General features: G+C 53.3%; 2 protein-coding genes across 5 annotated transcripts; one reads left to right on the top strand and one right to left on the bottom strand.

Moving 5' to 3' along the window:
- ACSF2 (acyl-CoA synthetase family member 2) lies at window positions 1-24,902 on the top strand. 3 transcript variants are annotated; one of them, XM_022558156.3, is made up of 16 exons: window positions 1-143; window positions 12,097-12,292; window positions 12,669-12,797; window positions 13,040-13,093; window positions 13,424-13,542; window positions 13,648-13,813; window positions 14,373-14,468; window positions 14,606-14,763; window positions 15,050-15,141; window positions 15,425-15,501; window positions 21,648-21,755; window positions 22,972-23,123; window positions 23,940-24,081; window positions 24,169-24,279; window positions 24,424-24,492; window positions 24,761-24,902. In XM_022558156.3, the coding sequence occupies exons 1-16, from the start codon at window positions 16-18 to the stop codon at window positions 24,809-24,811; spliced, it is 1,848 nt and encodes a 615-aa protein (XP_022413864.2). In that variant the 5' UTR covers window positions 1-15; the 3' UTR covers window positions 24,812-24,902. The 3 variants fall into 3 exon arrangements, with proteins under 3 accessions (XP_022413864.2, XP_022413866.1, XP_022413867.1); XM_022558158.3 differs by lacking the exon at window positions 1-143 and adding an exon at window positions 5,893-9,769; XM_022558159.3 differs by lacking the exon at window positions 1-143 and adding an exon at window positions 9,782-10,245.
- On the bottom strand, window positions 14,545-19,853 carry CHAD (chondroadherin). 2 transcript variants are annotated; one of them, XM_022558163.3, is made up of 4 exons: window positions 18,855-19,853; window positions 16,845-17,008; window positions 16,439-16,584; window positions 14,545-16,236 (listed from the first exon to the last, which is right to left on the bottom strand). In XM_022558163.3, exons 1-3 carry the CDS (start codon window positions 19,626-19,628, stop codon window positions 16,443-16,445), a joined length of 1,080 nt encoding a protein of 359 aa, XP_022413871.2. In that variant the 5' UTR covers window positions 19,629-19,853; the 3' UTR covers window positions 14,545-16,236; window positions 16,439-16,442. The 2 variants fall into 2 exon arrangements, with proteins under 2 accessions (XP_022413871.2, XP_022413872.2); XM_022558164.3 differs by having other exon boundaries at window positions 14,545-16,197.
- Window positions 24,903-25,364: the final 462 nt, after the last annotated feature.

Genomic DNA, 25,364 nt, shown 5'->3' with positions numbered 1-25,364 from the left:
CGGGCGTGGCGAGCCATGGCTGTCTACGTCGGGATGCTGCGCGTCGGGAGGCTGTGCGCCCGGAGCCCGGGGGTGCTGGGGGCCTGGGTCGGCCTCTCCCGGGTTTGGCAGGAAGTGGGGTTGTGGGGCGTCCGTCCCCTCAGGTACGCGGCCTGGGAGGAGAGGGACGGGCCCCGTCCCCCGGAGGGGATCTTGGGGGTCCTGCGGAACCTCGCTGGGGGCTGATCGCGCTCGGGCTGGGAGGCCCGCGGCTGCCCCACCTCCGGGCGGCACACGCGGGAGAGTAGGTACCCCGCACCTGGCACCTAGGCAACAGGAAATGCTGGCCTGGCCCACGCAGACTGGGGCTGCGGCTGGTGGCTGGCAGGGACCGTGCACTGACTCTGGGCTCTGGTCTGGGACTTTAGGTTCGTCCATTCGCGGGCACACTGATGGCCAGAAGTGGGAGCCTTTAGCAGTCTGTCCCGAGGGGGAGGGGCAGGGGCAAGGCCTGTACTCTGTCCCCAGGACACTGCCTCTGAGCTGGACCCCTTGCAGGGATAAACTTGGGGATCTTCCACCCGGTGTTGTCCACCCTAGGCCACTAAGCTCAGCAGTCACCCCTCTCCTCAAACACCGCTTGGCTCCTTGCTACTTACTGGGCCTGTTTTCTTCTGTCCTCAATGCAGAGGGTGGGATGGGGGCTGGCAGGTGGAGGATGTGTTTCCAAGTAGTTTTGCTGCCTCTACAGCAACACAGTAAGTAATGTTACTTCCCTGTAAGATAACAGATGTGAAAGTGTGTTGATTAAGCAGAGCTGGGCTCCCGCTGATGTTATCAGTGGTGGCTTTTATCTTCAGGGCCCAGCAGGGGGAGGCCTGGGCACCACTGAGCCTGCCCTGCCAGCCAGCTAGGTCTGGGGTCAGGACACAGTTTTGGATGCCAGGTGGAGTGTAGGTCTGGGCATGGAAAAGTGATGAGAAGCCGAAAGTTCTCTGAGAGAACTGCTTGGTTAAAAAAAAAAAAAGGAATGAAGTTGGAGGGAGATGCAAACAACTCCTCTTTGGCTAGAACTCCAAGATCACAACGTTTTGAACTTGCTGGTTTCTGAATATAGAAAGCATGCAGTGCTTTCAGATCACTAGGCTTAATTTTCTGGGAAAACCCAGTGGCTCAGGGCAGGTCAGCAGATGGGATTCTGATGAAGAAAACGGTTCTCACCATTTCCCCACCAGGGAAGTCCCCTGACCTTTGACTTTTTATGTGTAAACAAAGCAGGTCTCTTACATGCTGCAGGCCTACAATTGCAGAGTAGGGGCACCAGGCCTCATTGAAATTCTGACTCTGTCAGGAGATCCATGTGTCCAGAGAAAGACTTCCTGAGCATTTGGCCTAATTCCTTCCCATTCCTGCCACTCCCTTGTGCTGCTTGAGGCCTTACCTACTGACTATGATGGTTTGACCTGATTTTGCACCTACTTTGTCCTTAAGAAGCCCTCAAGAGTCTCAAGCATTCAGCAGATGTTCCTGAGAACGTAAGTCACGTCAAGCACAGGGCGGGTATTTTTATGAAAGCCAGAGAACGCAGTCCTCGGGGAACTTGTAGTCTAGTGAGGGAGAAGATAAGTCAAGATGATCACTATTCAGTGTTCTAGGTGCCATGGTGCGGAAAGCTCCAGGGCTTCTGTCCTCTGCTCTTTCTGACCTGGTCACATACAGCCTGCTTTCTTGCTGACAAACACCCCATGCCTGTTACCTATCAGATCCCCAGTTCTGTCTGTTAAGAAAAAGCAAGAACCTTGAAGCCAGACTGCTTTGGGTTATAGCCCTCCACCTCCCTGCTGCGTGACCTTGAGTATGTTACCTAACCGTGGAGTTTGTCACTAATGCTACCTACATGCTGGATTGACAAAGGCTTGCTGTTCTCAGCCTTTGCTTTGGGGCAGAGTTGGTACCTGAGAACCTCCAAATGGGGTCTGGGTAGGAATTTCAAGTGATTTGAAGGTAGTAGAGGATTCCCTCCTCAGTGGCCTCTTGATTGTACCTGGTTCTCTTCTGGCCAGTTACCAAGATGTCAGCCTCTGCCCAGCCCTAAATGTAGCCCCTGGATCTTCTGGACATTCCCCTATCCATCAAAGTCAGGGTTGTCCATAGCCTTTTTCCCCAGAAGGAAAGAAGAAGCTGCCCATTGTTCTACAGACCCCCTTCCCCTTGTCCACACAACCCCATCCCCAGGGAAGGCAGATGGTCTAGTTTGGAGCTTCAGGGAGCCTAGGAGGGCAGAATCCAGTGCGATTCCTGATGCAGCTCCAATAAGCACGCTTCCTTCAGACCTCTAACGCTGGCCTGGGGCTGCCAGTGGGGCAGCTGCACCCAGGGTGTTGGGAACACTCAGAGCTGGGAAAGACAGAGAGAGCCGTGGCTCAAGCCTCTCAGAATCGTGTGACCCTCAGAGCGGGGGCTCCAGTGACTCAGTGCTGTTGGTTGGCGCAAGGGCATGAGTGGGCTTCATGGACCACCCTCCAGGGGGATGGCTATAATCAGGTGGGACCAGTACTGGAAACTATAAAATGTTGTCCCTATATGAGGGGATTATATTAAGCTAGGAAGTCTTTTGGGTAGAAATCACAATAGAAAAATAGACCCTTCCCATAATCTACCAAAGATGATTAACAAGGGATTTGGTAATGATATCCTTACTCACTACTCCAGTCTAAATGTAATAATAGAAAATAAACTATAAATTTGGACATTGTAATCAGTGACTGGTACACATTGGTTTTAGTTACCTCTCCTACCTTGCACACAGTAGGTATGCAATCTACTGTAGAGGGTGCAGTGGGGGATACAAGGATGAACGAACTTGTTTCCAGTGGCTTCTTTGCCAGAAAGGGATCTGCAGGGGAGGATCATAGACCCACTGATTCAAGGCAGTAAGGATGCTATACCAGGAGAGTGTCAATCAAAGCAGGGAAGAATCTGATAGGTGGGAATGGGATTAGGTAAGACTTCCTAAAGAAGCTGGAATTTGAGCCTGATCCCTCCAATGATAGGTCTGTGGTTTGAAGGATGAAGGCTGTATACTTGTATTGATATAAACTCTTGCTTGTGCTTGAACTCTTTTGAACCCTGCGTAGGAAGCCCTCCTAACATCTCCCACATTATTTATTTATTCAATCTACAGACAAAGACTTTGGAGCCAGACAGATCTGAGTTCAAAAGAACCACTTTCTAGCTGGTAGCTTTGGGACTGAGTTAAACTTGAGACTTTTGTTATGTGTAAATAGTGTTGTCGTGAGAGCGAGAGTTAAATGAGGTCGCGTAAGAAAATTCTTACCCACAGCCTGGTGCTAATGACTTATGAGACAGAAAGTACTTATGTAACAATGGCTTTGCACATTCCTACGATGACCCCCAAGACCCACAGTTTAGAGCCTTGTCTGGAGAGTAGGAGGAAGACCGTTCTGACAGAGGTAACTGCTTGAACCAAGCTGGGGCTGCTCTGGTTGTGTTGACAGACCCATCCGTGATTACGCTGAGTGTTGGGATAAAGGACTGCTTTTTTTCCCCCCTGATCAAACCAAAGTACAGGATGTAATTTCATCTCTTACAGGGGCCTTGCTAGAGGAGTGTCCTGATAAATGACAGGAACCAATAATTCTGCCAGGGGCCTCTCCCTTCAGAAATAAACAAGCTGTTTTTCTACCTTAGGAATCATGTTCTGTGAATCTCATTGGCATGCATGTATTTCTCGGTTTGGGAGCTGAATGACAGGAAAGCAAGCCCAGCCCGACCAGTATGGCTTTAGGCAAGTCCCTCAACCTCTCCGGACCTTCGTTTCTTTGTAAAATAGGCCACCTGGATAAGAAGCACTCTGCAGTATTTCTGTGGACATTCTGTGATTCCTAAGGAGGCTGGGCTTTGAGACTTGGATCCCTGAATCCAAGAGGGCTGTGGTCGAAGTAGGAAGCCTTCATACTTGTATGAAATCTTACTTATGCTTAAACCCTTATGAACTCTCCTAACCTCTGGACTCTCTGGTTTTCTCTAGTCCTCTATGAGTGAACAGAAAACATTGAGGGTTTTGACCCTAGAAAGCTAAGAGCTAAACCTTGTATGTACCTTAGTGATGCCATCAAGGGCAGGTGTTCTGAATCAGCCTCCACCCCGGCTCCTGTGTACTTTCCCCATGAGCCCCGAACAGTGACCCAAGGGAAAATCTGCAGCATGGATGCCTCCTAACCCCAAGTATTTCAGGCCCTCTGTCTTCTTGAGTTTACTGGACTCAAATAATAATTTCCTGTTTACTTTCTCTGCAAAAACACATATACACCATCAGTTTTATTCGAGCTAAAAATGGAAGCTTCGGGCTTCCCTGGTGGCGCAGTGGGTGAGAGTCCGCCTGCCGATGCAGGGGACATGGGTTCGTGCCCCGGTCCAGGAGGATCCCACATGCCGCGGAGCAGCTGGGCCCGTGAGCCATGGCCGCTGAGCCTGCGCATCCGGATCCTGTGCTCCGCAACGGGAAAGGCCACAATGGTGAGAGGCCCGCGTACCGAAAAAAAAAAAAAAAAAAAGGAAGCTTCCACCAATGCAGAGTGCCTTGCTCAAAATCTTCATTGTAGCTCTTACCTTGGGGGTTCTTTAGTCTGTGTTCTTTGTAAACTGTGGACTCCTTCAGGAAGGTTATGTTGGGTGGTGGAAAGATCATGGGACTTTATGGTATAATTACAGACAGTAAAATGCACAAATCTTGGTTGTGCAGTTTGATGAATATTAACAAATGTATTCACCCATTACTCAACACCCCAAGATACAGAACTTGTCCATCGCTCTAAAACAGTGCTGTTCAGTAGAAATATACTGTGAGCCACATGTGGAATTTTATGTTTTCTAGTAGCCATATTAAAGTAATAAGAAATAGGCAATAAGTTTAATGATATATTTTCTTTAACTTAGGATAGCCAAAATATCATTTCAGCAGGTAATCAGTCTTTTAAAAATTGCTAAGGAGGTGTTTTATATTCTTTATTTCATAAAGTCTTCCAAATCTGGTGTGTATTTAACACTTACAGAACACTTCAATTCAGACTAGCCATGCTTCAAGTGTTCCAGAGCCACACGTGACTAGGCTACCATATAGACAGCACAGTTCTAGAAATTTCTGTAGTGCCCCTTTCCAGTCAATTCCCTTCCCCAACCAGAGACTATCACTGCTCTGATTTCTAATCTCTATAGATTAATTTTGTCTATTCTTGACTCTCAGAGTATATACTCTTGTGTCTATCTTCTTTTGCTCAAAAATCAAGGGTTGCTTTTGGGAGGAGTGACCTATTCATCTTGACAAAAAATTCATGAAAGTGTGTGTTATACATTAAACAGTTTAGCTTTCCTTGATAACCACGGGGAAAAGGACATGATCTCCTATGCTCAGTATTTCACCTCTTGGGTGTGGCAGCATAAAGGCAAGCTGAGAAGTGGGGGCCTCAGAGTAGGTCTAACAAATGTGTCAAGGGGCTATCCCAACAGACAGTGATGGAGGCGGTGTGGCTTCCAGGCCCACTGAACTGGGCAGCCCAGTCACACCTTGTGGTCCCCAATATTATATCATCTAAGAACTGTTTCTGTTTTTTTTTTAATAGATTAATTTTATTTATTTTTGGCTGCGTTGGGTCTTCGTTGCTGCGTGCGGGCTTTCTCTAGTTGTGGCGAGCGGGGGCTACTCTTCGTTGCGGTGTGCGGGCTTCTCATTGCGGTGGCTTCTCTTGCTGCAGAACATGGGCTCTAGGCGCGTGGGCTTCAGGAGTTGTGGCTCACGGGCTTCAGTAGTTGTGGCTTGCAGGCTCTAGAGTGCAGGCTCAGTAGTTGTGGCGCATGGGCTTAGTTGCTCCGCGGCATGTGGGATCTTCCCGGACCAGGGCTCGAACCCGTGTCCCCTGCATTGGCAGGCAGATTCCTAATCACTGCGCCACCAGGGAAGTCCCTTGAATAACTTTTCATGTGCTTATCTGCCACCTGTGTATCCTCTTTGGTGACGTATCTCTTTATGTCTTTTCCTCATTTTCCAGTTGAATTTTTTTTTTTTAGCTGTTGAGTTTTCAGAGTTCTTTATGCAATCTGGATACTAGTCCTTTGTCAGATATGTGGTTTGCAAATATTTTCTCCCACTCTGTATCTCATCTTTTTGTCCTCTTAATACAGTCTTTTGCAGAGCGAAAAGTTTTAATTTTGATGAGGTCAGTTTATTAATTTTATAGATCGTGCTTGTAGTGTCAAGTTTAAAAACTTTGCCTAGCCTTAGATCCTAAAGGTTTTCTCCCATGTTGTTTTCTAAATGTTTCTAATGTTTTACATGCAGTCTGTGATCTATTTTGAGGTGGTGGTTTTCTTTTTCCCTAAGAGACTTAGGTCGAAATTCTTTTTTCATAAATTTATTTATTTTTGGCTGTGTTGGGTGTTCATTGCTGTGCGTGGGCTTTCTCTAGTTGTGGAGAGTGGGGGCTACTCTTCATTGCAGCGTGCGGGCTTCTCATTGCAGTGGCTTCTCTCGTTGTGGAGCACGGGCTGTAGGCGTGTGGGCTTCCGTAGTTGCAGCACATGGGCTCAGTAGTTGTGGCTCACGGGCTCTAGAGCACAGGCTCAGTAGTTGTGGCGAACGGGCTTAGTTGCTCCGTGGCATGTGGGATCTTCCCAGATCAGAGCTCGAACCCATGTCTCCTGCATTGGCAGGCGGATTCTCAACCACTAAGCCACCAGGGAAGCCCCCGAAATTCTTAGTTTTTGCTGAGGACCTTTTAACGTCATAGTCATTCTTGTGCTCTTGGTGGCCACTGCACATTAAAATGGCCATCAGTTAAGAAAATGACCATTCACTAGTGCTCTTTGGGTCTTATTTGTCACAACAGCTCCTTCATTTTCTTGAACACTAGTTGTATGTTGTAGCTGGTATAAATGTGTCACTCATCTTTGTGGGTACATAAAAATAACTTTATTTCAGGATGAAACAGTTATTACAAGTTAAAAGTTGTCCCCTCCAGCCCGAGCATCTGCCATCTCTACTCCCAGATTGACCACTAGCCTAGTGTCTTCCTGAAAATTAGGGAAAGGAGTCCCCCCCCCACCCCTGCAAGAATGCAGCCCCATGGTGCGTGGATCAGTGAGCAGTACTTGGGCTGCTGGGTTGAATAATGAATCTTGGGGTGATGTGCAAGGGAGATGGAAGAGGAGAGCCTGCCTCTCATCTGCCATGAGCTAGAAGATGCATTGGCACATTTAACTGGAGCTGTGTCTCACACAAGGGTGAGTATGTTGACTGAGGACTGAGGCTTGCCCAAGAGGACAGCACATGAACTTCATGGGCAGCCTGCAGCCCTTCCTTATTGCGTAAAAGTTAGTCTTGGGCTTCCCTGGTGGCGCAGTGGTTGAGAGTCCGCCTGCCGATGCAGGGGACATGGGTTCGTGCCCCGGTCCGGGAAGATCCCACATGCCGCGGAGCGGCTGGGCCCGTGAGCCATGGCCGCTGAGCCTGTGCGTCCGGAGCCTGTGCTCCGCAACGGAAAAAAAGTTTCAGTTCCTCCACATGCTTACCAACACTTGATATTTTGGTTTTTTGTTTACAGCCTTCCTAGTGGGCGTGAAGTGGTATTTCATTGTGGTTTTAATTTGCATTTCATGTGCTTGTTGGCCATTCATATATCTTCTTTGGAAAAAAGTCTATTCAAGTTGTTTGCTTATTTTTAATTGGGTTATGTGCATTATTTATAATTCATTCTTTTGGTCATTCATTTGAGCACTTCTTACATTCCAGGCCCTGTGAAGCACTGAGGATAAAACAGAGAACACATTAGTTGCCAAAGATGAAAGGTCAAAAGAAATATTTTCTTTTTAAATCCTTGTTTCCTGACTTCTCTTATGAAATCAGATCTGGCAGCAGATCCGGGCCTGAATTTTCACAGGCGCATTCTCTGTGGACACCTTTAGGTGGGGCTGTGCCTCGTCTCCAGTTCCCTCCCAGCTCCCGCCTGGCTGACCCACTCCCACCTGGCGTTTTATAGTACCCAGTGCACGTAGCTAAAGGCTTACTCTAGTTGTTTGAGTTGGTAGCAGCTGGGACTCCTGGCGGTCCTGCTCCCACTCCTTAAACTTTCCACAAACAAGCAAACAACTTTTCCTGAAACCAAATCTCTTTATTGTCTTTTTCAGGTTTAAATGGGGTATCTGCCACTTTGTTTAAGAGTAGAAAAAGAAGAGGCCACCCTTCGTGACCAAGGCGTTTGGGTGTGTCTGAGGAAGGAGGGAAGTAGAATCAGCGGTGTTTGCACTCGGTCTTTCCCAACGAAGCGTGGTTCTTAAGTTTATGAGCAAATTGCATTGATATGTGTTTCTAGAACCCTTCAATCCTCTGAAGGAGCAACCTGTTTCCACCACAACCCTGCCCTACGCAGTCCCAGTTTCTTGGGTTCAATTAGTAAACAATTGTGGAAAAATAAAATTGAGATTAGACAATCTCTGTTGATCAGATAGGGACTAAATCCAGAGCCTAAAGAAGAGAATTACCCATCCCATCCTTTCTTCCTGGATTGGGCAGGCAAGGCTGTAATGCTGGGGCAGTGGTACTGAACTCTCCACTTCAGGCTCAGCTATTTACCAGCTGGGCAGCCCACTTTGCCTCTTTGCACTTCAGTTTCCTTACCTGTACAATGAGAGTTCATAATTCCCACCTGTATTTTTCAGAATTGGCTTAGTGTGCATCACAAAAATCCCCTGTCACCGTGGTCTTAGGAGATGGGAGTTTCTTCTTCTAGGAGATGGCCAGTCTGTGGCCGGCATGGTACAGCCTGCTGTCAGACTCCAGGCCCTTCTGTCTGTTGCTCTGTGGTGCCCAAGCTCACCATGTGGTCCAAGAGAACTGTCATGGGCAGCATTACAGCCAGTGGGAAAGAAAAAAAGATGTGCTTCTCTTTAAGGGTTCTTCTCAGAACCTGCACACACGACCTCTCCTTAAATCCCCTCGGCCAAAACTTTATTCCTGGACCAGACCACCTGCTGGGGAAGCTTGGAAATGTGGTCTCTATTCCACCTGGCCATAGCCAGGTGAACATCCAAGGGTGTATTATTAAGGGAGAAGGGGCTACTGGGGGTCTCTCTCATACCATCTATCAGAGCCACCATGAAGATAAAGGAGATAATACACAGGGCAATTGAACTGCATTTGGGGGAGGGCACATTAATCAACCTGTTGATTTGCCAACTAGACACTCCAAGAAGCCACTGAAAACCATGGTGAATGTGTAGAAAATCAGATTCCAAACAAAATAGGACTCCGGGTCATTTTGAGAATAAGAGGGTCCGTGTTGTCAGGCAGATCCCCCCGCTCCCCACCTTTAATGATTTGTTGACAATGTGACCATTAAACTGGCTGAGATCTGTATTTCTCTGCCTTCTAATCCAGATGCTGGGCTGTTGGGAAGTGGCCTGCCGGGCTTTCAAGGCCAGTGGTAAGCCACTGAATGCAAAAAATGTATATAGTTAGGACTCACCAGTTGTAAGCAATAGAAACCGAACTCGGACTGGCTTAAATTTGTTTGTTTGTTCATATTTTAGATTACATATATGAGTGAGATCATGCAGTATTAATCTTTCTGTGTCTGGCTTATTTCCCTTAAGCATAATGTCCTTTAGGTTCATCCATGTTGTCACAAATGGAGTTCAGCTTTCCCCTCCCCGACCCCCAGACTGGCTTAAATTGAAAGAGGGAATTTATTGACTGTTGACAGTGAGAAGTCCAGAGGTAGGTAGGCTTAACACGTGACTGGGTCTAGGTATTCGACAATCTCAAGATTAAGTCTGTCACTGCGTCTTCCTGTCTCTGTTTCTGTCTCTCTTTGTCTCTCTGTCTCTTTCCATCTCTCCTACTTTCCTCTGTGTTGGCTTTCTTCTTAAGCAGGTTTTCTCCACATGTTTGCTCTTGCACCTATCACTTTGGCAAACCCAAAGAAAAGAGCGTATCTGTTTCCCAGTGAGCAAAAATGGATGCCCTCCACAGTATGCCTGTGAGTGAAGGATTTGGGTACACAGTCTCTCTTGAGGGGTGTCATGGTGACCACAGGGAACTACCTTAGTAGTTCTTTAGGTTTGTTACCCTGAGTGTGGGCTGCTGGCAGGGCTTCAGAGGCCTGTGACACCTGGCTGTTTTCTGCTCCAACACACCTGAGGGAACCACCTGGCTTAGGTGGCTCGCTACAACCCTTTGAGAAGATTGCCCAGGTAGGTAAATAGCATCCCCTTGAGGATAACCACTGATCCAAGTCCTCAAACTTTATAGGTGGGGAAGCTGAGGCCTAGAGAGACGAAGACACAGGTATCTTAACTTGGATTCTCTTGAGAGCAAGGACTTGGGTGCTGGTGATTTATTTGTGATCCTAGGAAGTAGGAGTGAGGGAGTGCGGAGAGGAGACAAGACGAGAAGTCAGTATGGGGTGTGTGCAGGCAACCAGGGTCTTCCCCCCGGGACTTGATGCCTCCCAGAACTGTCCAGCTAAGAAGGGGAGACTTGAGGGAGTCCCTGAGCAGACAGAACCACAAGGAACTGTCCCAGCAGCTGAAACCAGAGATGCACTGAGGAGACATGTCAAGGGACACCAAAGGTGTCTGTGACAGCCACCCACCCAGCGGGTGGTACACCTGGGACGAGACCTCAAGCCCACACTGGGACCCGCACCGGGACCCGCCCTCCTGTGACATGAGGTCTCCTCACCCATTTACAGGGAAAACCAGTTTTGCTCCCCTCTGCCCTGCATACCTTGTTTTTCCCAGAAATTCTCCCCCATAAGCCATAAGTGGTCAGTCAGTGAAAGCCAGGCTCGGTCTTTTCAGCTTAGCAGCTGCAGGACTGAATCATCAGGAAGGGTCCCTGGGGCCCACACCACCCAGTGGTGGCCCAGAGGAGGCCTTGAAGGATCCTGGAAGGGTCTGGAGCATGCCCTCTCTGATAAGAACAGGGTCTGAGAGCTACCACACTCCCACCTGGGCCTGGGTGGGAGCCCAGCAGCTGTAACCCAGGGCAGCGAAGCGGGCACGAGCAGTCCTAGGCCTGTGACACTTGGACTGCTGGGGACCTTTTTTCGTTTTTGCTTTTAATTAATTAATAGACTTTAGACAGTTTTAGTAATTAATAGTTTTATTTTTAAATTTTTTTAAATGTACATTTATTTAACTTATTTATTTTGTTGCACCAGGTCTCAGTTGCAGCAGGCGTGCTCCTTAGTTGCGGCTCACGGGCTCCTTAGCTGCAGGTCGCCAGCTCCTTAGTTGTGGCATGTGTGCTCCTTAGTTGCGGCTGGCGTGCTCCTTAGTTGTGGCATGTGAACTCTTAGTTGCGACATGCATGTGGGATCTAGTTCCCTGACCAGGGATCAGACCTGGGCCCCCTGCATTGGGAGCGCGGAGTCTTAAACACTGCGCCACCAGAGAAGTCCCCCTAAACAGTTTTAGAGTTACAGAATAACTGAGCAGATTGAACATAGAGTTCCTTATACCCACCCCCCACCCCACCCCGGCACAGTTTCCCTGCTATTCACATCTGCATTAGTGTGGTACATTTGTTACAATTAGGGAACTTGTATGGTACATTATTATTGACTATAGTCCATAGTACGTTAAGGTTTAGTCCTTGTGTTAGACTATTCTGTGGGTTTTGACAAATACCCAGGGGCCTTTTTACTAGGAGGAAGCGGTGTCTAGGATGAGGCCGTTTCTAGCCCACACAGGCTACCTCCCTGCTTCGTCAAATCAGCGTGATTGACTTTAGTTTCCCTTTCCAGGGTTTTGGCACCAAGGCTTCAGGCCCCTGGCACTGAGTGGAAACTGGGGAGTAGGTTGGGGAAAAGAACCTTCTCTCTGATTAATGACAGGAAGTCAGCCTCCAGGTTTGATCTCCCAAGGGCGAAGCAGGTCCTAAGTTAAATGATGATGGTCCCTGGGGATGGGGCGGATCAGACAGTTTCTGGAGTATCCCGCACACATTGTAAGCAGCCTACCTCCCAGCGGGGTGTGCCAGGCTTTGTTGCCAGGACGCCTGGGTTGGTGCAGTTGAGCCCACAGCCCCTCTCCCCACAGTTCTGGAGAGATGGATCGCACCGCCACCCTGCCCATTGGAGGCCTCAGCTATGTCCAGGGCCATACCACATTGCACCTTATTAACAAGACTGTGGGGCAATGCCTGGATGCCACAGCACAGAGGGTCCCGGACCGAGAGGCCTTGGTTGTCCACCACGAAAACATCAGGTTGACCTTTGCCCAGCTCAAGGAGGAGGTGGGTCCTGACTTTGAACCCTCAAAGTGGGCAGGTGCTGGCCGCCAGGCTGCCCTGGCTGGGTGGAGCAGCAAGGGTGGTGCCTAGCTGTGGGGCAGGGTGCCGGGGCTGCCTGAGAGCCCCAAGGGGTGTCAGGAGAGGAGGGCAGGACTGAGGCAGAGGTGGCCCAGGTGCCTCCTGCATCAGTCGTTCTTGGGACACTGGTTAACTATGCATGTTCCCAAGCCCCCTCCAGATATGCTGAGACCCAGGTATCTGCCTGTCCCTTGTTCCCAGGTGGTTCTGATGTGAACCCCTGGGCCAAAGGTTAAGGGGCGAGTCATGGGCCCCTTTCTGCTCACCTGCATCTCACCCTTTTGCGCCCTGTTTATACCAGGTGGACAAAGCTGCTTCTGGGCTCCTGAGTACTGGCCTCTGCAAGGGTGACCGTCTGGGCATGTGGGGACCCAACTCTTACGCATGGGTACTCATGCAGCTGGCCACGGCCCAGGCAGGCATCATTCTGGTGAGGAGGGGCTTACCTGGCACAGCTGGCTGTGGGGGGGGGGGCATCATTCAGGGGAACCCCCTTGACCCTTGGCCCCAGAATCATACCGGTGCCTGGCTGGTTTCAGACCAGCTGGTGCTTTCTCCTGAAGCCCACCAAGGAAGCCTGAAGGTACAGGGTGCTGCCTCTGAGGGTGGAGGGGCAGTGAGAGGGACAGAGTCTGCCCAGGACACATGATGTACCCTCTCTGTCTCCACCAGGTGTCTGTGAACCCAGCCTACCAGGCTATGGAGGTGGAGTATGCCCTCAAGAAGGTAGGCCCATTCCTTGCCTTGGTGGGGGCGGGGGAGCCAGCTGGTGGCACAGGGGGCTTCCAGTTGTCATAGAGGGCTGACTGGGCTGGGGGGCCATGCTCAAGTGAGTGACCCTCAGAGTCTGTCCTTCCTTAGACGGTGGGTGGGAAGAGTGGGTTGTTGGTCAGACAGGCTAGTGTGTGTGTTGGGGGTGGTGTGTGTGTGTTGGGGGTGGTGCATGTGTGTGTCGTGGTGGTGGTGTGTGTGGGCAAGAGAGCAACTGTTAGGATGCCACCACATCCCCAGGCTGGGGCTTCCTGTTGACCGTGGTGGGGCGCTCCCCTCCTACAGGTGGGCTGCAAGGCCCTCGTGTTCCCCAGGCAATTCAAGACCCAGCATTACTACAGCATCCTGAAGCAGATCTGTCCAGAGGTGGAGAAGGCCCAGCCGGGGCGCTTGAAGAGTCAGAGGTGGGGGTGTCCCAGATTGGGAGGCGTGCCTCATGCAGCCTCCTGGCCCCCTCATCCCGTACCCTTCCTCAGCCCCTGACTCTCACCATGCTCCCTTACCCCCAGGCTCCCAGAGCTGACCACAGTCATCTCGGCGGACGCCCCTCTGCCAGGGACGCTGCTTCTGGATGAGGTGGTGGCAGCTGGCAGTCAAGAGCAGAATCTGGCCCGGCTCCGGCACACCCAGCAGCTCCTGTCCTGCCATGACCCCATCAACATCCAGTTCACCTCGGTAGGGCAGAGGTCTCCTGTCCCGAGCCCAGGCTGGCACACTAACGCTTGCCCGTCATGTGGCCCTCCCCCCAGAAGGAGGAGGCAGCAGAGGAGATAAGGGGAGAGCAAACACTCTTCTAGTGGGGCCGGCCCTAGCTGTCTGCTCTGCCCGGGAAAACTTCAGCACCTGGTGTCCTTGTCACATGCCCACCTCCCCTGGCCCTCTTGTGCCCAGCACAGGGGCAGACGCACTGAGCCACCACAGGTCAGAGCCCCTCATTTAGCAGATCGGGAGACTGAGGTCCAGAGAGGGCATCTGCTGGTGAGCCACAGAGTTCTCTGAGCCACCTCATGAGTGGCATAAGGACAGACCTTATTTGCCACCTCTGTGGATCCTAACACCTGGCACCGTGTAGGCATGTGGCAGATCTTTGTGAATATGTACTGAGTGAATGAATGGATCTGGGGCAGCCGTCTCGGTCTCCTAACTCCTAGTCCAGTGCTCTTCCATGCACTGGCCCAGGGTGGGAAGGAGATGGGATGAAAGAGGCCAAGCCATCACCTGCTTGTCTTGTCAGGGGACAACCGGCAGCCCCAAGGGGGCCACACTCTCCCACTACAACATTGTCAACAACTCCAACATGATAGGAGAGCGCCTGAGACTGCACCAGAAGGTGAGGGGGTGCTGGCCCAGCAAGGGCTTCCCTGGCACCGTGCCAGTGGGGGGGGGCTTGCTGGGCTCCCCCGCTGGCTAGAGGAACTGGCTTCCAGGGGCCCCACAATAGACCCAGCCTCCTGCTTCCATCTCCAGCCACCAGACAAGTCACGGGTGGTCCTGCCCAACCCCCTGTACCACTGCCTGGGTTCCGTGGGAGGCACAATGGTGAGCTTGATGCACGGGGTCACCCTCATCCTGTCCTCTCCGGTCTTTGATGGCAAGAAGGCGCTGGAGGCCATCAGCAGAGAGAGGTGGGCATCAGTGGACAGCTATCTGTGGGCTGATAAGACCCTCCTATTCCTCACTTCTGGGCCCTGATCCCTTTCCAAGATGTCTCTTCCCTCCAACCAGGAGAAATGGAGACGGGGTAGTGGGAGACCCCCAGGAGAGGACCAGTTCCTCCCTCCAAGGAGCTTCTCCTGCCTGTTCCCCACAGTTGCAGCCTTGGCCCTTACTGTAGCGTCAGGTGGGGTGGTGAGAAGAGGAAGTTCCCTTCTACTTCCAAGCCTGATTCTGAGATGTACCTCCCTCATACAGAGGCTCCTTGCTGTACGGAACTCCCACAATGTTCGTGGACATTCTGAACCAACCAGACTTCTCAAGTTATGACATCTCAGCCATGTGTGGAGGTGGGATGGGGCCAAGGGTGGCAGGCCAGGATTGGTCCAGTGAGCTACATATGTGCCCAATCTTTCATTTAGGGGCAAGAAGGCCACTGTAGAAACATGGGTGGGAGGGAGGAAAATCCCCAGTGTCCCTAGACTCCAGGCCAAGGCCAGCTGCCTGGTCTAGGAATGGGTCCGGGGTTGGGGAGAGAAGGGAATGTTATTTCCTAAAAAGGGCCGTAGGTGAAGGGAGGGTCCACTGGGCCTGGAGAAGGTGGGAGCTGTGTCAGCCCTCTCTCTGATTCAGGTGTGATCGGTGGGTCCCCTGCATCCTCAGAGCTGATCCGAGCCATCATCAACAAGCTGAACATGAAGGAACTGGTGGTGAGTGGAGGACGGGGCTGGGCGAGAAGAGATTGCTGGGAGTGGGGAGGAGCCCAGCCTGGGTCTCCAAGGAAGACCCTCCAGCTGGCCGTCATTCCAGAAAGCAGATGTGAGAAAAAACAGTCTTACCTAATCGGCAGCTCTCAAGTCACAGAGATAGGTGACAGGGGAGTAAATATTACACATACATAAATTTATATTTATAGAAATCTGGGGAAGAAATGCAGCACGGGAGGATGTGTGGCAAAGCACCAGTGTCCGGCTAGAGTGTCCTGGCAGGCGGGGGCTGGCAAAGTTGGGGGTAGGGGCTTGAGACCCTTCCTAGAAGCAAGGGGTGGGGCAAGGATTTGATGTTTGTTTCCAAATGGCAGGGAAAGGGGAGCAGAGACGGGGATTCTGGAAGAGTGGCCATCCTGATGGCCACCGTGTTCCGGTTCTAAAGGACTTGGGGGGTCTCAGCAACAGCTTCTCTGAGAGGAGCCGTAGCCGCGGGGCCAGGCGTGATGAAGCTCTCACCGTCCGGTGGAGCTGGGTTTGTGCTGCAGCGCCCGAGCGCCCTGCCAGGACATGTCTAGGTGTGGACAGCTCTGTGCATTAGCAAAGGCTGTGGGGAGAAGGGGGGGTCGGAGGTGGGAGGATCAGTAGTTTCTCCGGCAGAAGGCAGAGATCAGTCACCAGGACCGGCTGGGTCAGGACCTGCGGTGAGGCGAGGATTGGTGTCAGGACCCCAACAACCTAGACGGTGTTTGGAGAGAATGGTGATGGTCCTGGGCAGCATCATTTTCCCCCTTAGAGGGGGAGCCCCAGTCCTCCCCTCCTCTCCCTGCAAAAATGGAGGGTCTGCATGCCCTTTCATGGTGGGGAAGTATCCTGAGACACCCTCCTCACTTCCAGAATCTCTAGAGAGGGAATGGGGGACCTGCCCACCGGGCCATACCTGTTTAATGGCGGCCGGCTTTCTTGGACCTCTTAGTGGGAAACTTGCAGCCGCGGAAGGCGTCCGTGTCACGAATGTGCTGGCCCCTGAACTTGGCGGGCGACAGGCAAGTGGCATCAGGGCGGGAGGTCTTGGCTTCCAGCCACCTGGAGAGACAGAGAGTTGCTGGGGTAGGGGAAGAGAGTAAGAGTACTGGAGGAAGGGCCAGTGAGCCATGGGGCCAGGTTGACTTGGCTTTAAGGTAGTCTGGAACTGTCATCTTCATGCAAATCGGGCAATGCCCAGGGTTCCACACCTATTAGGTAGCAGATCTAGGACATATGCCCAGGATGTCTTAGTGCAGGGCCAGTGTGTCTCTACTCCATCACACGAGCATGTTCTGGGGGTACCACGGGGGTCCTCTCACCTCCGCAGTCCCTGGAGCTGGCAGGTACATTTCCAGGGGTTGTTGGTGAGGGTGAGGGTCTCCAGGCTGTGAAAGGGGAAGCTGGAAGGCAGCTGGTTCAGGCGATTGTTCTCCAGATGGACATGTTTCAGCGTGGTCACACCCAAGAAGGCACCATCAGAGAACTAGGGAGGGAGGTGGGCACGAGTGAGCACCGCAGCCCGTGTCCGGCCTCTCCCATCTCTATGGCCCCAGAGGAGCAGGGTCGTTCCCTGGACGTAAGCAGTGGCACCTTGAGGAGTTTCACAGTATGACTAAGTTGTCTCAGATGACCTAATCCATACAACCACCTTTTGAGATAGGTAGTGTTATTTCCAATATGTAAATTGGCGGGGGGCGGGGGAGGGGTTAAGTCCCTTGCCCAGGGAGTCAACAGTAGCTGCAGGACCACATCCAGCTCCTCCTCCCCTGGCACCATGCTTCCTGCACAAACACTGGGGCTGGGGAGGCAGCCAGAGTTTGGCCCCAGTGGCCCAAGCTGGCACACAGTGAAGCTGGTCAGTGTTTGGTGCGATGGGCAGTGGGCCCAGGTTCCCCACAGCCCCCAGGGTCCTGGGATGTCCCCCAGCTCTATCCTCACTGCTCCCTCACTGCCTGCCAGACTCTATTTGTGGAGCCACCTCGGTGGAGTCTTGGGCCAGGTTGTCTGGCTCCAGAGGAAACATTCTATTGGTGCCCATATCTTGGCCCAGACATCACAGTTCCTGCCTGGCCTCCCCTGCCCCAAATGAGCCCCTGCTGCCCTGCTCTACTTCCCACTGAAAGGCCACGCTGGCAATGGTGGGCCACGGGCGACTCTGACTTCTGCTGGGGAGTGGCTGGGGCTGAAGAAGGGCAAGCTCGGGCAGACTCTGTCCACCCAGATGAAGGCTGGTTGCCGTCCAGGTATGATTCTGCCCTCATCTCTGTGCCTGTGGCCCAGAGAAGGGTGTGAAATTCCCTGGTGATCAGACTGCTCTGATGACCATCTCCCCCACCTTGCCCTGGTCCCTGCCCAAACCTCCTGGCTGGAGCCCCTACACCAGAGCGATTTTCTAGTCCCAAGGAAGGATTCCAGTCCGACCCAAGGCAGCCCCACCTGGCCAGGTGCTGGGCATCACAGAGGAGGAAGGACTGAGCGAGGACGCAGCCAGGAGATGGGTCTGGTGACCAGGGTGGGCAAAGGGCAGTGAGTTGTCTGGGACACAGTGAGGCATGGCCAGTCTTTCCTATGGGGAGATACCTAGGGTCATTGTGCCAAAGGTTAACAGTGGTGAGTGGTTCTGCCTTTGCCCCCTCACGGAACCCATGGGTGCATGTCTGCAACCTGGGGCAGGCCCTCTGTCCCCACTCAGCTGAAATGGACCTGAGAATGCAGTGGAATGTATGTGTGTGGACTGGGGGTGGGGATGGGGGATCCATCAGGGCCTCTGGGAGGCATGGAGGAGGTCTTCCTCAGGTATGTGTTCCTCCTCACTCCCCAGCCCCCCCACCCCATCTTAGCACACTCCCCACCAGGAACAGGGTGTCTTTGTGGGCCTGATTTGCCCAGCTCCCCTGGAAGGCTCCTCAGTAAACAAACATCCCTTTATGGGGTGGTAGTTTTACTGGAGATGGGGGGGCGGAATACAGCAGAGGAGGGGTGGAAGGCCCAACAGGAAGAGGTGGCTGCTGTACACAGCAGGGGGTTTGGGAGCCCTGGACATGCCTCCTGGGGGCCATTGGTGGGGCCAGGGCAGCCCCAGCTCTGTTCCTAAGTAGGAATCCTAGGAGGGCAGTGGCCGAGACTAGGGACAGGGGCAGCAGGGCAGGATTTTGGGTGAGAATATGACAAGATGAGGACAGAGGGAGCAGAGCTCCTCACCTTGGAGATAGCCACAGGAAGAGGCAAATTTAGGGGAGAGGGGATGGTGCCCAGCTGTGGCCCTGGATCCCTTGGCCTCCTGGCAGTGAAGAAGGAGCCGGGGCAGAGCCCTGCAGCCAGGAGCTCACCTTCTCCAGGTTGGTGTCGTCCAGCCAGAGGGTCTCCAGATATCTGCCGAAAGACTGGAAGGCATTGTCGGGAATGCTTTTCAGGGGATTGTGGGACAGCTTCAGATCCTCCACCACCCGCAGCTTGCTCAGAGCAGCCAAGGGGTAGCTGGACAGCTGGTTCCTGTCCAGGTAGAACTTGGCGAGGTTCTCCACGTCCTCCAGAGTGCCGGGCTGCAGGGAACTGAGTGAGTTTTCCGACAGGTAGAGCCAGCGCAGGTCCTTGGCTCCGTGGAAGGCGCCCGGGCGCAGCTCGCGAATCTTGTTGTTGTTGAGCTGCAGGATGAAGAGGTTGACCAGCGGAGAGAGCAGCCCCTGGGGCAGCTCGGTCACCTTGTTGTGGTCCAGGTAGAGGTAGGTGAGCTCGGTCAGGTCGTCGAAGGCGCCGGAGCGCAGCACGCGGATGTCATTGTGGGACAGGTACAGGTAGATGAGCTGCTTGAGGCCGCGGAAGGCACCCGCGGCCACCTCGCGGATGCGGCAGTGCTGCAGGTGCAGCGACACGAGGTTCGGCATGGCCCGAAACGAGTTGGCAGCCAGCACGGGGAAGTTGTTGCGCTGGAGGTTGAGCAGCTTGGTCTTCTCTGACACCTTGGGGATCTTCTGCAGCCCCACCTTGTCGCAGATGACGTGCTGCAGGTCACCGTGGCAGTGGCAGTTCTGGGGGCAGGCGGCCAGCGCCGGCAGCAGGCCGGCCAGGAGGCCGAGGCTGAGCAAGACTATCGGGCGGGCCATGGCCGGGACGCCTGGGGCCGGGGCTGGGGGCAGCGGCAAGTCCTCAGTGCTCCGTCTCCCGCCCTATTTATACGATGGCCCTGACCACAGCCGGCAGCCGGAGCCAGCTCCTACGTGGAGCCGCGAGGCCGCCAGGAGCTGCGCCCCCGCCCTCGAAGGGGAGGGGCCCCCCCACCATGGGGACCGTGTGGTCCCCTATCTCCCTGCCCTCGGATTCTGCTCCCTCCCCACCCCGACCCCCTTCCCCACCCCCACCCCACCCCCGCCCCTGCCGGGGTGGGTATGGGTGTGTCCCGGGCCCGGAGTTTACACCAAAGAGAGGGAGGCTTCCCTGAACTTATTTGTTTGCTCAAGTCTGAGCCTCCACGCCTCCCCCCTTCTGCGCTCGGCCGTGTGCCCTGGACCCAGCGAGGGAGGAAGCGGGGCCGGACAGCCGGACGCGAGTCTCGCCGCAGTCGCCGGCCGGCGGCGCTTTAATGGGGCTCTCTGGCGTCGGTCTCCCCTTCCAGCTGCACCCGCAGCCAGCCCTCAGGAGGTGGGAGCTCTTCCCTGCCCTGGACTGGCCTCTGGCCCCGCCTCTGGCCCCTCTCTCCCAGCCCCGGGCTTGAGTTTCTGTCCCCTGCACCGCCTATGCCCCTTTGCCACGACTGAAGGCAACCAGAAAAGTGGGAACTGGGGGCAAGGGGAATGACCCACAGGGCTCGGCTAACACCTGAAGACCACAGGCACAGTCGCACCATCTCCCCAGTCCTTAATCTCCCTGAAATGTCCCCATCTCCTCATCCCCACCCCCAGAGGTCAGGACCCCTTGGTGGGGGGATTCTCCCAGAGTGGCAGCCAGAGAGGCATCAAGGTGTACTTGACAGAAGCCACACCTGGGCAGTGGCCCCAGGACTGTGAGGGTGGGTGAGGGGGCTGGGTCCTGGCTACAAGAGACCAGCCCTGGACAGCTTGGGCTTCTCGACCCTAGATCCTGTGGACAGCCCTGCCCCAGCCGACCAGGTCTCTGTGTGTTCACGTGACTGCCACGGTGTCCACATTTTTGTGGAACGGGGAGAGTGGGCAGGCAGAGTCTCAGCTCTGGCCCCAAAGCGAGCTCTGGGCTGATGGTAGAGGTTCTTGTCTGTGTTGGAGGTGAGGGGAGGAGCCAGACCCCAGGTCTCTCCAAACCCCAGCTATGCCTGAGTCATTTCCACTAACACAGAGGAAATGGGGGGTAGGGTGGGGTTGAAGGATGAAAAAATGTCTGGCGTCTTTGCTGGCTGGAAGGAACCTAGAACAGAGGGCAGCCAGCCCCTCTCCCTTCACCCAGCACTCAGGTGTGGAGGCCTGCCCTCTCCTAAGCCCCTTTCACCTGTCGCCTCTAGATGGGGATCATAGTTGGCCGAGAGCACTGCCTGGTGATGTTCCTCCAAGGCTGGCTGCTGGTTTTCTGTTGCTTAAGATGTTCTGACCACTAGAAGGGGGGGTGGGGGAGGTGTGCCACTGGCTTTTTAAATCCTTGCTTTGCCTGTATTTTTATTTTGAGGAAAATAAATTTACAGGAAACTCTCCAGAACTTGGGGGGCACCTACCCCAAGGCTAGGCACTTGTCCCGGGTTTCGGGTGGGCTGTGTCTGTGTAGCTCCCAGCTGGTCAAGGCAGGCTGGCTTTCTCATCAAGTTTATGGGTCCTTCAGCTTGGAAGGGTGGGGCAGGGGATGTTGTGGCCCAAAATCAGGAACGGGCTGCTAAGACAGCCGGGGGAGGAGGTGGAGAAGGCTGGGACATTGGTAAGGCTGCTCCAGGAAAGAACAAAGACTGAGAGCCCGGCCCCCTGCTAGTTGAGCTAGTCTGCAATACATCCAGTGCCTCTGCCTCCCGACTTCTGCCGAATATGCCTCTTTTCCCACCATTCAACTGCCTTTCCACTCTCCCCATTTCCCGCCCCACCCCCCACCCGGTTCCTTCCCTCAGGGTAACTTCCCCATCCTGCTGCAGTCCTGGGCTCTGTTGCAAACACCCTTTCTGGACCCTCTAGGTGGTTTATGGATCCACAGAGAACAGTCCCGTGACCTTCATGAACTTCACCGAGGACACTGTGGAGCAGAAGGCGGAAAGTGTGGGCAGGATCATGCCTCACACAGAGGTGGGCCCCAGACCCCACCTCCCACCATTCGCCTGGGGCTCACCCCCTGGGATGTTTATTGCGTTCAGTTAGAGATCCAAACAGCTCACTCAAGACGCTGAGAGCCCGCAGCAGCAAGGTCTTGCAGCAGCAAGGTCTTCCCGGGCCTGGGGCTTTCTCTGTGGGCTGAGGCCTGAGTGGGGAAGAGCTGGAACAGTGGCCAGCCACAGCTGAACTTCTCTGCAGCCTCCCTTCCTGTCTGAGGTGTGTTTTTGCCAAGCCCACTGTCTGTTTTGGGGCAGCCAGAACAGCCTCAAAGAGGATCCAGGGCACAGAGATTTTTCCTACACAGCTCTTTCTCTCCCATAGCCCTGCCTCCCCACCCGCCCCCACTCACTTTGGCAGAGGTCCTCTTTTTGCTTGGCATAAACAGTTTCCCAAGCAGCTTCTTCCTCTGGGGGTCCCTTGCACCTTGAAGGCTGACCCAGAGCACCTTTCGCTCTCAAATTCCCAGCCTCTAACAGTGGTGCTTTATGCCAGCCCGTACCTGGTTCCCCCCCCCCCGCCCCACCTTGTGCCCTTGCCCCTCTGGGGTCACTGCCAGAGTGCTTCCCCAGGGACCAACTGCCCTTCTCCCTGAAGTGAGTGTGCAGTGACATCAGCCCCCTCCCATGTGTCTGACAGCCTCACTGCCACTCTGGGATGCCCACCTGTGGGATAGACAGGGCAAGTGTAGTTCTCCCCATTTCACAGATGCAGACACGAGGCACACAGGCTAAGCTCTCCTTGCACATTGGCTGTGGCTCATTTCTCAACTAGGCTTTCAGATTCTGCCTGTTTGCCACCTCTTCTGTTCACATGGCCCTGCTGTGCCACCCTCTTTGGCTTCTTTATTTACTGCTTAATGGGAAGTAAGAGGAGACTCCCCTTTCTTGTGCATTGTTTATAATTCTTCAGCTGGCCTGGCTCCCCCGCAGGCTTCCTCCTCTGAGCAGCTCCTTTCCACTCTGTTTCCTCAGCACCTCCTGGCCTGGGCCTCAACTATTCTTTCATGCCCAGCTCCAGTGTCGGACTGGTGATGGACCTACTCCAGCCTTTGTCTCCCTTCCCTGGGGATGGGCAGAGCCAGGGGGATTCATTACTAGGGGGAAGGAAGGCAAAGCTCCCCCCATCCTGAGGGCCCCCCATCCTGAAGTGAGAGGGTGGGAGGCCCCAGCCTGAAGCTGCCTGGTCCCAGGCCCAGATCGTGAACATGGGGACGGGGACACTGGCAGAGCTGAACACACCTGGAGAGCTGTGCATCCGAGGGTACTGCGTCATGCTGGGCTACTGGGGTGAGCCCTGGAAGACCGAGGAAGCAACTGGACAGGACAAGTGGTACCGGACAGGGTGAGAAGGCAGGGCAGTGTGGAGAGTTGGGCTGCCGAGGGGAGGCTGGGGGTCCTGAGGCTGAGCTGGCAACATTGAACTAGAACAGGGAGAACATGTGTGTCAAGATGGTCCCTTCACATCTCCGAGACTTAGTTTCCAAAATGTATAAAATGGGGATGACCATAGTCTCCAAATAGGGCTCCCAGAAGGACCAAATGCAGCACAGATGAGAGCACCTGGGACAGTGCCTGCAAAATCTGAGCCAAGATTCAGTCACTCATTTAGTTCAACAAATTCTAATTATGCACCTGCCATGTGCCAGCATGATTCTAGACACCGGTGGTCCAGTGGAAGGCACACTGGGAAGGGTCCTGCTCTTACTTCCCACACATCTGGTGGAGGGAGACAGATACAAACAAGATCATTTCAGACATTTATAAACATCACGAAGAAAATAAAATAGGGTCATAAGAGAGAGAGTGGCTGTGGTGGGGAGGGGGGCTTCCCTTTACTGGGTGATCAGAGAAGGCTTCTCTAAGGTGGAAACGTTTGAGCTGAAACCTGAATGATAAGAAGAAGCCAGCCATGAAAATCATATGTATAGATATGTTTAGAGAGAGAGAAAAAATATGCCATAGGTATGGGTTTACTTGGTTTTATCTGCCTCCTACATGAGACTATACGATCCAAGTAATGTCTTGTTCATGCCATATGCCCCAGAGTCTAGAGTAGTGCAAGACATATAGTAGGTGCTCGATAAATTTTTGCTGAATGAGTGAGCGAGCCAGCCAGATGAGGCAGAGGTGAGAGGCGGCTCCTGGGCTTTCCTTGCAGAGACATTGCCATGATGGACGAGCAGGGCTTCTGCAAGATTCTGGGCCGCTCCAAGGATATGATCATCCGCGGCGGTGAGAACATCTATCCCGCTGAGCTCGAGAACTTCTTTCACACACACCCACAGGTGCAGGAAGTGCAGGTGAGGTGCCCAGCCCAGGTGAGACCCCAAGAGCAGGGGACACGGATGGGGATGGGGATGTCTGATATCTATCTCTGACTCTGGAAGGTGGTAGGAGTGAAGGATGAGCGGATGGGGGAGGAAATCTGTGCCTGCATTCAGCTCAAGAAAGGGGAGAAGACCACAGCGGAGGAGATCAAGGCTTTCTGCAAAGGGAAGGTGGGACCCTCAACTCACCCCAAGCACCACGATGTTGCTCAGTTCTCCAACACCCTCTGCCTGCCAACCTGTCAGCCCACTGTCCCCTACACCCAACTGTGGGACCCCGCCCAGCCTCATGCTTTATCTCCCTCTGGTCTGCAGATCTCCCACTTCAAGATTCCCCGATACATCGTGTTTGTCACAAACTACCCCCTCACCGTCTCAGGAAAGGTGTGTAAGGAGACCAGGGAGGGGTAGGGGAGCCCGGGGCCCAGGTGCAGAAGGTCAGGCGGCCTGCCTATACCTCCCTGAGTGGTGGGCCAGATTCTGTTGAGAGGCTGGCAGTAGGGTAACCAACTACTCAGCTCATCCTGGTTTGCCCCAAACTCTCCTGGCTTTAACCTGAGAAACTCCTCAGTCTTAGGCAAACCAGCTGGGCTTGGTCACCCTAGCTGGCAGAGGCCCACGCCTGGTTCTCACTCCTTTCCCTTTCCTCTAGGTCCAGAAATTCAAACTAAGAGAGCAGATGGAACAACATCTAAACCTGTGAATAAAGGAGTGGGGAGGATCCTTCCTCCCTGCCCTTCCCCCACATTCCCCTTGTCGGCTCTGTGATTTGGCATAAAGAGCTTCTCTGTTTACTTTGGCTGTTCTCTTGCTGGCATGCTCTCTTGGCAGCTGCTATAGGATGGAGAAGGGAAGAGACCAAAGCACTTTCAGACCTCCTATTCCTTGTCAACGATAGTACTAAGCACTTTGGCGTGCAGTATCTACTTCATTTAATCCTCGCTCGATTCCTTTGAGATACCAACACAGTATTTTTTCACATTGTTGCCAGATTAGTACAGCAAGAAGTATTCCTTTTTTTTAAAAAAAAACAAAACAGCTTTATTGAGTTATAATTCACATACCACCCGATTCACCCATTTAAAGTGTTACATCAATGGTTTTTAGTATATGCACAGATATGTGCACCCGTCACCAGAGTCAATTTAAAAAATGTTCATCACCTTTTAAAAAGAAACTCCATACCCTTTAGCTATCATCCTACATCCCCCCTACTCCCCCATCCCTCCCAACCAACCCAATTTTCAGTGAACCTG

The sequence above is a fragment of the Delphinapterus leucas genome, chromosome 19 (genome assembly GCF_059928025.1).
Source record: "Delphinapterus leucas isolate spDelLeu-1000000601 "Yukka" chromosome 19, BTC_Dleu_Yukka2, whole genome shotgun sequence".
NCBI lineage: Eukaryota > Metazoa > Chordata > Mammalia > Artiodactyla > Monodontidae > Delphinapterus > Delphinapterus leucas.
The sequence above is the reverse complement of the archived record's forward strand: the minus strand, read 5'-3'. Positions and strand labels throughout refer to the sequence as shown.

What these genes read in the sequence shown, in the direction of transcription:
- ACSF2 (XM_022558156.3), top strand. Translation starts at nt 16, where the DNA reads ATGGCTGTCTACGTCGGGATGCTGCGCGTCGGGAGGCTGTGCGCCCGG. An exon ending in TGGAGTATGCCCTCAAGAAG is followed by an intron (nt 13,094 to 13,423) that starts GTAGGCCCATTC and finishes CCCCTCCTACAG; the next exon opens with GTGGGCTGCAAGGCCCTCGT. An exon ending in GGGCGCTTGAAGAGTCAGAG is followed by an intron (nt 13,543 to 13,647) that starts GTGGGGGTGTCC and finishes CCTTACCCCCAG; the next exon opens with GCTCCCAGAGCTGACCACAG.
- CHAD (XM_022558163.3), bottom strand. Translation starts at nt 19,628, where the DNA reads ATGGCCCGCCCGATAGTCTTGCTCAGCCTCGGCCTCCTGGCCGGCCTG. An exon ending in ACGACACCAACCTGGAGAAG is followed by an intron (nt 17,009 to 18,854) that starts GTGAGCTCCTGG and finishes CTCCCTCCCTAG; the next exon opens with TTCTCTGATGGTGCCTTCTT. An exon ending in CAGCTCCAGGGACTGCGGAG is followed by an intron (nt 16,585 to 16,844) that starts GTGAGAGGACCC and finishes CTGTCTCTCCAG; the next exon opens with GTGGCTGGAAGCCAAGACCT.